This window comes from Dendronephthya gigantea, unplaced genomic scaffold (genome assembly GCF_004324835.1).
Source record: "Dendronephthya gigantea isolate DGI-Jeju-01 unplaced genomic scaffold, DenGig_1.0 000262F, whole genome shotgun sequence".
Classification (NCBI taxonomy): domain Eukaryota; kingdom Metazoa; phylum Cnidaria; class Anthozoa; order Malacalcyonacea; family Nephtheidae; genus Dendronephthya; species Dendronephthya gigantea.
In genome coordinates, this window is record NW_021163272.1 from 35,001 (window position 1) to 48,531 (window position 13,531).

The 13,531-nt window shown below is 37.7% G+C and overlaps 1 protein-coding gene across 1 annotated transcript; it reads left to right on the top strand.

The window, feature by feature from the left end:
* Positions 1–3,858: 3,858 nt before the first annotated feature.
* Positions 3,859–4,503, top strand: LOC114541037. The gene has a single exon (XM_028561028.1). It carries the CDS (start codon positions 3,859–3,861, stop codon positions 4,501–4,503), a length of 645 nt encoding a protein of 214 aa, XP_028416829.1.
* The last annotated feature ends 9,028 nt before the right edge of the window (positions 4,504–13,531 follow it).

A 13,531-nucleotide genomic window follows, 5' to 3' on the forward strand; every position in this document is an offset into this window, starting at 1 on the left:
TGAAGATGATCGTACTTACATTGAAACTTTTGTGGGACCGCAAGCTGTAGACGAGAGCAAGACAAAGATATTAGGGTTGAGCTGGGACACGAAAGAAGATGAATTTTTTTTCAAGTTTTTCAAGGTGACAAGTTGTGCGAAGCAACTTCCGCAAACTAAACGATCAGTATTAAAAACGGCAGCACAAATTTTCAACCCTATTGGTTTTCTTAGTCCCTTCACAGTGAGATTTAAAATGTTGTTCCAAACACTGTGCAAAGAGAAAATGAAGTGGGATGACGAACTGTCAGTTGACATGCTCAAGCTTTACAAGGACCTCCTTTTGGAGATGGAGAAATTAGGCGGGATAACAGTACCACAATGCTACTTTGTTCCGAAGATAAAGATAGTACAAGTTCAGTTACAAGGGTTTTCATATGCTAGTGAACGCTAGCATGCGTTTGCAGGGGTTACGAACAGTTTATGAAAGTGGAGTAATCGTTGTGTGTTTAGTCGCAGCTAAGTCCAACGTTTGTCCAATGAAGCAACAAACAATTCCTCGCTTGGAGTTACTTGGGGCCAATCTTTTCGCTCGATTGTCAAGTTCAGTAAATAACCCGCTAGTAATTAAGATCAGAGAACTGCGTAGATTTCATTGGACAGATTCCACAACCGTTCTATGTTGGATTCGTAACGAGAAGAGCTGGAAGCAATACGTCAATCAACATGTAAATGAAATTAGAAAATTGACGGATAAGGAGTCATGGAATCATTGTCCGGGAGCAATGAATCCAGGTGATATACCATCGCGAGGTATACAAGTCGACGAGATAGTTTCCAATTCCCTGTGGTGGAATGGACCTGCATTTTTTAGATGACCCGAGGACGAATAGCCTAACTGGAGCTTCCGAAAGAAATCGAAGATTGAAGAGCACAGTCAAGAGTTGGTCATCAAAAGTTGGGCTATTATTATGCAAACAATCCGTTAACTCTCCTGACGAAGGCCCTCAGATTTTAGGCAGTTGTTATACCACATTTAATGCTCATTTAATTTTATCTTCATTTAATATGCAGTAAAGTTGTAATATATGGGGTTGGTGTTGGCCCAGTCAGAGAGTTTGTAAGTTGTTGAAGAAGGAGGTATTAATGTTAAGACAAACCAGTACATACAAAGCTGTTGGAAAGATTATTGGACATTCCATACTTCATGGAGGTCCAGGCTTGTATGGTTTATCCCCAGCTGTTGAGAATTATCTTTCCACTAAAGATCTTGCTCTATTCCCACCAAGTAAAGGACCTTGCCATACAACAATTTGCGAAAGTGCATTGACGAGGTAAGTTTTCAAATTAACAAATAAGGGTTGAGGACTAATTAAACAGGGAACACAATGATTTAGATGATTTTCATCTGTTCTTTCTTTTTAGCTAGCTAACACAGATTGAGAAATACCAGAGGAGTTGCACAACAAAATGTTGCCTTATCTTTTGGAGTCTGGCATAAACCCTTCTTCTCAGTGATAATAACAGGGAGTTACTATTTCAAGGGATTTTGATGTTCTTTGTCATTGACAAAAGGGTGCTTGAACTAAATGATCTGATTAAAGGTATTGTATGAATTCAAAATTGAGCTGATTTGAAAGCATCTGAAAATCAGGGACGTAACTAAAACGATAATTAAGGAGGGGTGAATATTCACATATTCAGTTCTGCCCAACAGACCCAACTTACCATATAATAAAAAATCAGGCTGGCAATCTGAAAAGCACAGAGACTTTATACAATGTCCTGGTAATTACCTTACAGACAATATATTCACAAGGAATGTCAACACTTTAGGAATGACATGGACAAAGCGTTTATGTACGGATCCAGGGGATTCGTTTTCACATAAAGAGCATGAAGTAATGAACAAAGCTTACATTTTTTGCATATACAGTATATTAAGCTATATTGTTTTCATGGTTGTGCTTTTTGTTGATGGCATACTGTATGTTGCTGGACTGGCATATAACTAAAGTCAGTACAATAAAACTCGTAGTCTTCAATTATTATTTTTTACAATGTACTTAAACATTTTTTCACATTGTTCACAAACACTTCAAAAACATTCTTGTTGATCTGAGGGCCTTTCAGACTAATATGCTTTATATGTTGTGTTCAATAAATTCTTTTACTGCCAAATAAATGTCGATACCAAATGAACTACTTTCTCGCAGAAGGTTAATTTGTGTTTGCAGGATGGCAAAACTATCACCACTCAACGGATTTGCTGTTGGAGGTACCCAACACTGTTTTCTTCTGGATCTGGTGTTGGTCCATCGATATCTATGCCATACATGTTTATCTCCTGCTACGCATTCATAAAAAAAACAATTGTTAAAGTGTCTATGAAGTGAAAATTTACTACCCATTTTTTTGTCCTAAATAAGACACTTACTTATGAAAATGCACTGTGCAAAATCTGATCTTAATCCTCCATACAATACTTTCCAAGTTACAAGCCCTTAATTTTTGGTGACAATATTTTGCACAGCTTAAAGGTGACCAAAGATCATGGACAACACATGCTAATGGACACACAGAACATCGTAGATTTAATTTACTAAGCTAGAATATACAACATATTACTTATATCAAACACAAGCGCTCACTTTAAGGATAAATTTTCCTTTTCTACGTCCATCTCATATTTAATAGTGTAAAGCACAAAAGCGATATAAATTTTACTGGTAATTATGCGTTTAAATAATAATAAATCTGTATGCTCGACCAAACTCTGCGGTCTTGTAGACCGACGCAAATAAAACATTAGATGAAGAAGTCTGTATGACTACGCATTTATGGGGCTCGTTCTTTGCAGTTTTAAAAATAAAATAGCCAAAAGATGAATAATCGGGTACATTTGCATTTATATGCAATGATGTAAATATTACGAAGTCTTATACATGTGTATGGTGGCCCATCGTTATCATTCCCATTTTTGGGTTTATTTGATTGTTTATCCATTATGATTTTAATGAGAATATAAAAAAAGTTTAGATATTATTTCAAAAATAAATTTTGTTTATATTGAAAGCGTATTTCGACTTAATATCGCAAAAATTATTTTATTTCAATTGTGTTTTTAGTTCAAAAGTTAAAAAAATAAATAAAATGATGTTGTTGCTCAGCTAAACTGTCCAAATAAATGCGAATAATTTTTTTTTTTACCTCTGAACGGCCCAACGTTATCATTGTATAAGTCCAGTTTATATACTTAGTCCAGTGGCTGTACATTTCTATTTCCCGCGAATCAACGAAAAAAGTGTTCAATCATTCTATGGCAGATAACTGGGAAGACAACGCCGACCTCGAACGTGATATAAGCAATTATGTTGCTCAAAATTTACGCAGGTGTGAAGTACTGGATTTCATGCGACGTGATTATCCACAATATGCTTGGAGCCTTCCCACTCTAGATCGACGTCTACGTCATTTTAATATTCGATATATTAATTACGAGACTCCTATCGAGGTTGTGAAAAATGCGGTGCATAAAGAGTTGGATGGGCCAGGTAGACTTTTGGGCTATAGGGCCATGAATCAGAAGTTAAGGACAGAACATGATGTGAAGGTTCCTAGACTTACAATGTTATGGCGGATTTGGATCCAGATGGCCTTGAAGCTAGGAATCTTCAAAAAAAGAGGAAGAAAACAAAGGGACATTTTACTTCTGAAGGGCCCTTATGGGTAGTCTCACTAGATGGTCATGATAAACTTTGTGGCTACCAGAACTGGACATTTCCTCTTGGTATCTATGGCTGCATTGACACGTTTTCTCGAAAGATTTTATTCCTATTTGTTTGTGTCTCTAACTCCAACCCTTTTATTGTGGGAAAAATGCATATTGAGCATCTTCTTCAAACTAAGCTTCTATCAAGGTATCTAAGAATTGATCGTGGAACAGAAACTGGAAAAATGGCCACCATTCACGCATACCTGGTAAACAAATTTGAAATTATGGATGATGCGACTGACTCAATTATTTATGGCCCTTCAACTAGTAATAAAATAGAGCGGTGGTGGCGTGATTTGCATGAACGTCTCGAAAGGTACTTTAAAGCACAATTAAGGGAGTTGTTACAGAAACACGAGTATGATCCAAACTTTAATCATGATCGACAATTGATTGCATATGTTTATGTACCCATAGTTCAAAGGGAGTGTAATACGTTCATTAATTACTGGAACTCTCATCGAATACGTGCCCAAGAAAAACTGGAAATTCCTACTGGTATCCCTAACCACATGTTTTCTTTTCCTGAGAATTATGGAGCTACAAATGAAGGGATTCATTTGTCCGAAGAGGACATTCGTGAAGTAGCTGAGGTTTCAGGAGTGATGAATGCTCAATGCTCTTACACATGCATTGAAGAGCATGCCAGGCAACAATGTGCAGAATTGATACCTAATCCTGAAAAGATTGAAGCAAAAAATGCAATTGAGGCATACAGATTTCTAAAGCAGAACATGTTAAATGTTTAGAATGGTTTGAACTTCATATCCATTTTAAACAAATATGTTGTTACAAATGTTACAAAAGTTATCTTAAGTTAAACAGTAATTGTTATAATCAATAAAACAAACTATAACAAAAGTTAATAGCAATAAAGTTATCAATTATCAATATACAGGATTTGCTAAATTTGCATATTGAACATTTAGAATGTTTCAAATCATGCAAGCTCTTTAAGTGCCATCATCTTGCAAAACTTGTTACACTTATGGTTCTCAGCAAAGTTTGTAATACTTATAGTTGAAAGGTTCCCTGCACAAAAGTATACTTCACCTTCCCCCATTAAATCTGTAGTGACAATTTCTGGGTCATATAGCTTCAGCCCCGAACCTTGAATGTCAAGAATCATAAGTTTCTTCTCTGAAAAACTATAGGTAAAATGAACTAGGCACTCTGCTTTCTGCCCAATCTCAATGGAATCTTCATCATATGCTTCAATGATGTCCCCATCATTATTGATATACTTAGTGAAGCCACCTGGTACATATTCTTCTACGGTGACAAGGCATTTATCCCATTCAGAGTAAAATACTTTGCCATAGGTGAAAATCTCCCCAAATTCTACAGGCACTTTAGCTGCAAAGCGAGCAGTCAAATTGCGAGCAACAGCATGCATTTGTACCTGCTTTCTTGTATGGTCTTCTACTGTAATTTGAAGCTGTTGTTGTATGGTATTGATAGCTTCATTCCTATACTTCTTTATCACCCACTCTCCTGAAAGGCTAGATGATTTGTCAGCACACTTGGCTCGAAATGCATCTCTGAAGGCGCCACTATCAAACTTGGTTTTTTCTATTTCAACCGACAAAACTGAAAATTTAACCCATTTGCAGTTTTCTACATCAAACATCTCTAAATCCAGGGATGTCATTTGTGGTGGTCGAACAAGCTTACCAGCACGAAGGAGATCGCCGATTGACACTGACTTAGGATACTTAGTTTTAGGGGCTGCAGTATTGGTACTATCGACTTTTTCAATCTTTGAAGGCGAAATAGGGACTGATGACGTTAAACCTGCTCGGCTGACTTCAGGTTTTTTCTTGGTCGATTTGCACTCGCTGGGTGGAAGAAATCGGATAAAATATACTTTTTTCCCCTTTATCTGCTCCATTTTAGTACATGAAGGCCCCCTGTCCAAGGCTAGAATATCACATGATCCTGATGGCGCGTTATAAAACTGTTCACATGCTTCTTTGATATTCTCAACGGACAATTCGTCGTATTCTTCTCCGAATGGTACAAAATCTCTCGTATCTAATGGTTCAAACAATCTTCCACTAGGATTAGTTGACATCCTCTGAACCAAAATATCATTCGGAACCTTGCCAAGATCCCTCTTCTTAGATGACAATTCTCGATCTTGCCCGCTTCGTTTTAATCTGACTCGTTTTTCAAAGTCTTCCCAGGTCTCCTTTACTTTTCTTCGTTTCATCATGATATAATATGCACAATATAGAATGGTGAAGTTTTCTTCCGCGACGTTTACAATGGCCGTCACGACAGCATTCGCAGGAAATGGAAATGTACAGCCACTGGACTAAGTATATAAACTGGACTTATACAATGATAACGTTGGGCCGTTCAGAGGTAAAAAAAAAATTATTCGCATTTATTTGGACAGTTTAGCTGAGCAACAACATCTTTTTTTTTTTTTAACTTTTGAACTAAAAACACAGTTGAAATAAAATAATTTTTGCGATATTAAGTCGAAATACGCTTTCAATATAAACAAAATTTATTTATGAAATAATATCTAAACTTTTTTTATATTCTCATTAAAATCATAATGGATAAACAATCAAACCCAAAAATGGGAATGATAATGATGGGCCACCATACATGTGGCGCAAATCCTAATCTCCACATTTATTTCAAATGAAGTGTCTAGAGCCCCAACCCTGATAATGTTGAGGCAAATTTACGCACATTGACTTACTGAAATCCTGGAAGATTTTTTTATAAATATGGAAATCTTAGGTTTGTTCACCAGAAAATTTTGTAGCTTTTGTAGTGTAAACTACATACACCAGAAGGAACGTTGCTTTTAGTCGGCACATGGCATGGCAGCAAACGACAAAAAGAGGGGGTTTATACTGCGCTTGTGGGGGCCCAGGTGGTATTAGCTGTATAAACTCTACACACATTCCTGCCACACTCAAGCCAAACAAATATAAATTGTGGGTCAAATCTAATATTGCACTTTTCAATTAAATGACGAAGCTGTGTAACAGATAAAATTATATTATTGGTATTAATTGTTTTTTAGGTAATCTGCAAAATCACAGAAAATGAAGGTTCCTGTTCATCTTCTAAACAGCTGATGGAAGATGCAGAGACTTAAGAGCAGATAATTACAGAACAAGCAGATCAACTTGATACCTAGCCTAGATGATTCCGTGATTATGTCAGATGTATTAGATAGTTCCTTTGCCAGCATTGGTGACAATCTGCCAGATATCCGAGAAAATAAAAGTGCAGTTCCAGTTTCATGCAAAATGTGCAAAAATGACAAGCAAGAGCCTTCTATCAACATCAAGCAAAATTCTTGTACCCAGTCATACTGAAACACTGGAAAACGTATAGAGCTGCCTTGGTTGGCAGAGTGAAAGGTTTACAAGATGTTTCATGGTGTGGTGATGGAAGATTTGATTCTATGGGACACAGTGCTAAATATGGTGTGTACAGCATGTTTTGCTGCAAACTTCAAAAGATTGTTCATTTTGAGTTATTGCAGGTATTTTAAACAATTTTATGCTATATCTAGCTAAAACACAGTCTTTTGGAGTATAAGAGACTAATTTGCATTTTTAGTTTAACGAGACAGGCAGCAGCATTGCCATGGAGTTGGCCGGTGCAAAAAGATGTTTCTCGCACTTGAAAACATCTGGTTTGGAGATAAACTTTTATTTCTGATCGAAATGGAGGTATTGGTAAATGGTTTCACACAAAAAAAAGGAACAATGCACTTTATGACATTTTGGCATATTGCAAAATCTATAGTCAAAAAGGTTCTGGAAGCTAGTAAAAACAATGCGTGCAAAATTTTAAAAAACTGGACTAAGGCTATTAAATCTTATCTCTACTGGTGCTCAACCTCTACAAAACCTGGTTTTGGAGATTCGATAATTGCTAAATGGAAGTCGTCGATCATTGCTAAATAGAACTCAAGCTTCCCAGCCAGCACATCAATGTTGAGGCAACGTTGGAAAGACGTCTGATTTACCTTGTGAAAACGTTCTCACGTGAAAATGTTCTCAATGTTAGGACAACGAAAATTTGTGGACTCAAGGAAAGGTCGTCACAACGTTATTGTCGCGTTGTGGTAGGCCTGCGTACAATGCTGAGGCAACGTTGTAAGAACGTCTGATTTTCATTGTGAAAACATTTTCACAAAAGGTTGGGACAACGTAAAATTGTGGACTCAAGGATAGGTCACAGGACACAACGTTATTGTCGCGTTGTGATATGCTAAAGCACGGTGTGATTGAACCATCAACGAGCCCGTGGTCCTCACCCGTAGTATTGGTCGCAAAGAAGAATGGTAGTCTTTGATTCTGTGTAGACTGTCGGAAATTGAACGATGTGACAATCAAAGATTCGTATCCTTTGCCCAGGATAGATGACACCCTCGATGCATTAGGTGGCTTGAAATGGTTCTCCACACTGGACTTAAAGTCCAGTTATTGGCAAGTGGCTATGGATCCTGCAGACAAAGAGAAGACGGCATTTAGTATTGGTGAGGGCTTATGGCATTTTTGGGTAATGCCTTTTGGGTCGTGCAACGCTCCCGCCACATTCGAGCGCTTAAAGGATCATGTACTTGCCGGGTTAACTTGGAACGTTTGTCTAGTATACCTTGATGACATAATTGTTCATGGCAAAACATTTCCTGAGCAGTTAGAAAATTTACAGAAAGTGTTTACATGTTTGAGGAAAGCTAATCTGAAACTTTCTCCAGAAAAATGCAATCTGTTTCGTCGTGAAGTTAGATACTTGTGGCATATCATCAGTTGTAATGGTGTGGCAACAGATCCCATGAAAACGGAGAGTGTCAAGAACTGGCCCCGTCCAACTTGCCTGGCTGAAATGAGAAGTTTCTTGGGATTATGTTCCTACTACCGAAAGTTTATACAGAACTTTGGTGAGATTGCAAATCCACTCATTCGTCTAACACAAAAGGATGTACCCTTTGTATGGGACACTGATACGGAGAAGACGTTCCAACGGTTGAAATGTTTGTTGATAAGTACCCCGGTCTTATCCTTTTTGAGTGACGAAGGAACATTGATATTGGACACGGATGCAAGTGGCGTCGCAATTGGAGCTGTTTTAACACAAAAACAGAAAAATGAAGAGCGAGTCATTGCGTATTTTAGTCGGTCGCTTGATCGTATACAACGTCAGTACTGTACAACAAGACGAGAGTTACTAGCTGTGGTAAAATCGTTAGCTTATTTCCATTCCTACCTTTATGGAAGAAAAATTTATTGTCCGGACAGATCATTCCTTGCTTCGCTAACGCCGAAGGTCAGCTCGCACGCTGGTTACAAAAGATTCAACAATATTATCTACAGGTTGAACATCGACCTGGAAAGTATCATCTCAACGCCGATGCATTGTCGCGACGACCATGTTTCAAAGAACATTGCAAAAGTTGTGATAGAGCTGAGTCAAAAGAGCGAGCAACACATGAGGTTTACCGTGAAAATGAGAAACACAGGTCGACGTTGGTGGCCAACCGAATCAGGGGACAGTTACCAGCTGAGGATGCAGATTGTGAATATTTGGCAGGTGAGAATTTTGTTGAAAATGTGGGCCCGCAAGACATAATGAAGGCTCAGGAAATGGATTCAGACATTGGGCATGTAATTAAATGGATAAAAGATGGTAATGGAAGACCACCGTGGTCCGCCGTTTCAGCTCTTAGCGAAGCGACGAAGATTACTGGGCACAATGGGACAGTTTGTGTTTGCGTAATAATATTTAAGTCGAAAGTGGGAGTCATCGGACGGAACTACCACACGACTCCAGCTGGTGTTGCCGAAAGCTTTACGAGGGGCAGTTTTAACTCATCTTCACAACCACGCAACCGGAGGGCATTTTGGAGTAAAAAAAACGCTGGAAAAGGTAAAGGAGAAATTCTACTGGCCTCGTTGTCGTGAAGATGTGACACTGTGGTGCTCTACTTGTTCGGAATGTTTTTCACATAAGGGCCCAGTGACACGAAAGAAAGCTCGTCTCGGAAAATATGTTGTTGGCGCGCCATTGGAGAGGGTTGCCATCGATGTAATGGGTCCGCTGGTTCGATCACAAAGGACAATCGCTACTTACTGGTTTTTCGAAATGGCTGGAAGCATATCCTTTGCCAAATCAAGAAGCAAAAACAGTTGCCACAGTAATAGTAAATGAATTTGTATGCCGATTTGGAGTCCTGCTCGAACTGCACTCGGATCAGGGAACAAACTTCGAATCAACCGTGTTTCAAGAAATGTGTTCCTTACTCAACATAAAAAAAACTCGGACTACGCCTCTGCACCCAGAGTCCGATGGAATGGTTTAACGTTACAATAGAACATTGAAAACTCAACTTTCCTTGTTTGTTGCTGAACACCAAAAAGACTGGGAAAAGTATGTTTCCTTACTGCTCATGGCGTATCGAACAGTAACTCATGCTTCTACCCATTTTACCCCCGCACAATTAATGATGGGACGAGAAATTAGAACTCCAGTCGATTTAGTTTGTGGGCGACCCGATCCGGAAACTGTTGAAAGTTATTCTGCCTACGTTCAAGAACTACAAGAAAACTTGCAAGTGACACAGGAGTTCGCGAGAAAGTATCTTGAACAAAGCTTTGAGTCGATGAGAAAACGTTACGATGTGGACAGTTCGACAAATGTATTTAACGAGGGTGATCAAGTTTGGTTGTACAATCCTCGCAAGAAGAGAGGAAGAAGTGTCAAATTAATGCGGTCTTGGGAGGGACCATATGTTGTTATCACACGGTTGAATGATCTTGTTTATCGAATTCAACGAAACCCGAAGGGAAAACTTAAAGTGGTTCATCGGAATCGTCTATGGGCCTATCGTGGTGATCAGTCAGAACTTTGGAATTTGGAAACGGACAGTTAGAGAGACACCATCATTGGGACAATTTGATGGTTTGGGTGGGGGCGATGTTGTGAACATGAACGCATGATTGCCTGATTATACCCCAGTTTTGTATTGTGTTTGTAAATGTATTGTATTATAGTATAGTGTGGGCGTTAATGTATATAAGGCTGTGTTTTGTAAATAAACTGTGATTTTTTGAGTCTGTTTGTGAAAGCTGATTGAGATATATCGCGGTGGAACGCGACATGTGGTAGACCTGTGTACAACGCTAAGACAACATTGAAAGAACTTCTGACTTACGATGTGAAAACGTTGTCCCACAACGTTGCCAAAACGGAAATTTGTGGACTCCAGAAAAGGTTGTCACAACGTTATTGCCGACGTGACGGTATATAGCACTGTTTAGGCAGCCTAGACAACGTTCAAAAATACGTGAAATGTCTTGAAAATAGCAACAAAAACAATGTGGTGTTAGATTATTTCTCATTTCACTTAAAGGAACAAATTAATAAGACATCCATTTACAATTGATATATTTATATCCATTTTACATGTAACATTAATCGGTTTTACTTATTTACATTTCACATTATTTTCATCCATGGATTATTTTTGGGATGTTGATGTCTAAAAAAATTGTACAAATTAGTAGGTATATTCTGTGATATATTGCAAGAATATTAATTAAAATTCCTAACAAACCATCCAAGCATTTATTGCAAAAACTGCGTACAATTCATTTAACCGACTTGACCACATGGTAAAATTAATTAATTAACACCATAATTTTGTTAAAAGTTAACCACATTTGGCAACAAAATGCGCAGTTATAATATATAGTCACCAGCCGGTCCCCATTTGACAGCAATTTGTCAATCCATGTCAACTATCTTAGTAACACATAATTTATCTGTTTATAGGCACTTGTGTGCACATAAATGTTCATATAGCGGCGACTACAAATTGAAAGAGATCTCTTTCACATTGTGATCTTTTTCCATGCAATTGAACTTTACCCTGTATCTACTTCCACCGATTTTAGTTGATGAGTTAATGATTTAATGATTTAATAAATCTTTCCCAATAACTATTACAAAGAAACAGCAATAGGGGGGATAGCAGTAGGAAACTAAATTCCTATTCATAAACTGCTCTCCTGGAAACTAAACTAATGTGAGTAAGAAAAATAATAAAGTTAACTTAATACTGATTTTGAAAAAGAAACAACATTAGTTTTTGCTTAAAACTAGATAATGAAGTAGCTTCCACAACTTCCGCTGGTAAAGAGTTCCAGTCCAAGATATAGCGGTTAAAAAACGAGAACTTAAAGTAATTAGTACGTGCATGTTTAGGTCTTAACTTAAAGTTATGGTTAGATCTTTCCCAATAACTATTACAAAGAAACAGCAATAGGGGGGATAGCAGTAGGAAACTAAATTCCTATTCATAAACTGCTCTCCTGGAAACTAAACTAATATGAGTAAGAAAAATAATAAAGTTAACTTAATACTGATTTTGAAGAAGAAACAACATTAGTTTTTGCTTAAAACTAGATAATGAAGTAGCTTCCACAACTTCCGCTGGTAAAGAGTTCCAGTCCAAGATATAGCGGTTAAAAAACGAGAACTTAAAGTAATTAGTACGTGCATGTTTAGGTCTTAACTTAAAGTTATGGTTAGATCTTTCCCAATAACTATTACAAAGAAACAGCAATAGGGGGGATAGCAGTAGGAAACTAAATTCCTATTCATAAACTGCTCTCCTGGAAACTAAACTAATATGAGTAAGAAAAATAATAAAGTTAACTTAATACTGATTTTGAAGAAGAAACAACATTAGTTTTTGCTTAAAACTAGATAATGAAGTAGCTTCCACAACTTCCGCTGGTAAAGAGTTCCAGTCCAAGATATAGCGGTTAAAAAACGAGAACTTAAAGTAATTAGTACGTGCATGTTTAGGTCTTAACTTAAAGTTATGGTTAGATCTAGTACGAGATTCACCCACAATATCCAGATATTTTAATTTGTCAATGTCACAAAGCCCAAACATGATCTTATAGAGCTGAACGAGACAAAGGTATTTTCTTCGCAATTCAAGAGTCGGCCACTTGAGTTCCTTAAGTCTTTCTACATAGGGCTGATCAGGACCGCAAATTAATCTAGTTGCCCAACGCTGAATCTTTTCCACTGCGTTCACATGCTTTATCAAATATGGATTCCACACTTGGCAACAATATTCCAAAACTGGTCTTACTAATGATTTAAAGGCGACCTCGATGCCTTTTCAATTTTTATAACCGAATGATCTGCGTATTAGGCCTAAGATCCGATTGGCTTTTCCACAAACATAACTAACATGATATTGCCAGGATAATGAAGATTGTAACCAAACCCCGAGATGCTTATGTTGAGCAACACTTGATAAAGGGATCCCATAAAGATTATACTTGTAATTAAGCGGATTTTTTTGCCTCGTGACATGAACAATTCGACATTTTTCACTCTTCAATTCGACTAACGATGCCTCACACCAATCCTCCACTTGATTCAAATTTTCTTGGAAAAGGACACAATCGTTACTTGCAGATATTTGACGATGAATAACGCTGTCGTCAGCAAAGAGATCAACATTACTTGTCACGCTTGATGGCAGATCGTTGATATAAACAAGAAACATTAAAGACCCCAGGATACTACCTTGGGGAACACCTGAGGTAACCTCAACCCAATCCGATTCATGACCGTTAATCACCACCCTTTGTTTTCTGTTGGATAGGAAATTATTTATCCACTCTAGTAGTTGCCCATTTATTCCATAAGATTTAAGTTTGCTAATAAGATGTGGGTGAGACACTCTATCAAACGCTTTTGCAAAATCCAGAAATG

What these genes read in the sequence shown, in the direction of transcription:
- LOC114541037 (XM_028561028.1), top strand. Translation starts at nt 3,859, where the DNA reads ATGCATATTGAGCATCTTCTTCAAACTAAGCTTCTATCAAGGTATCTA.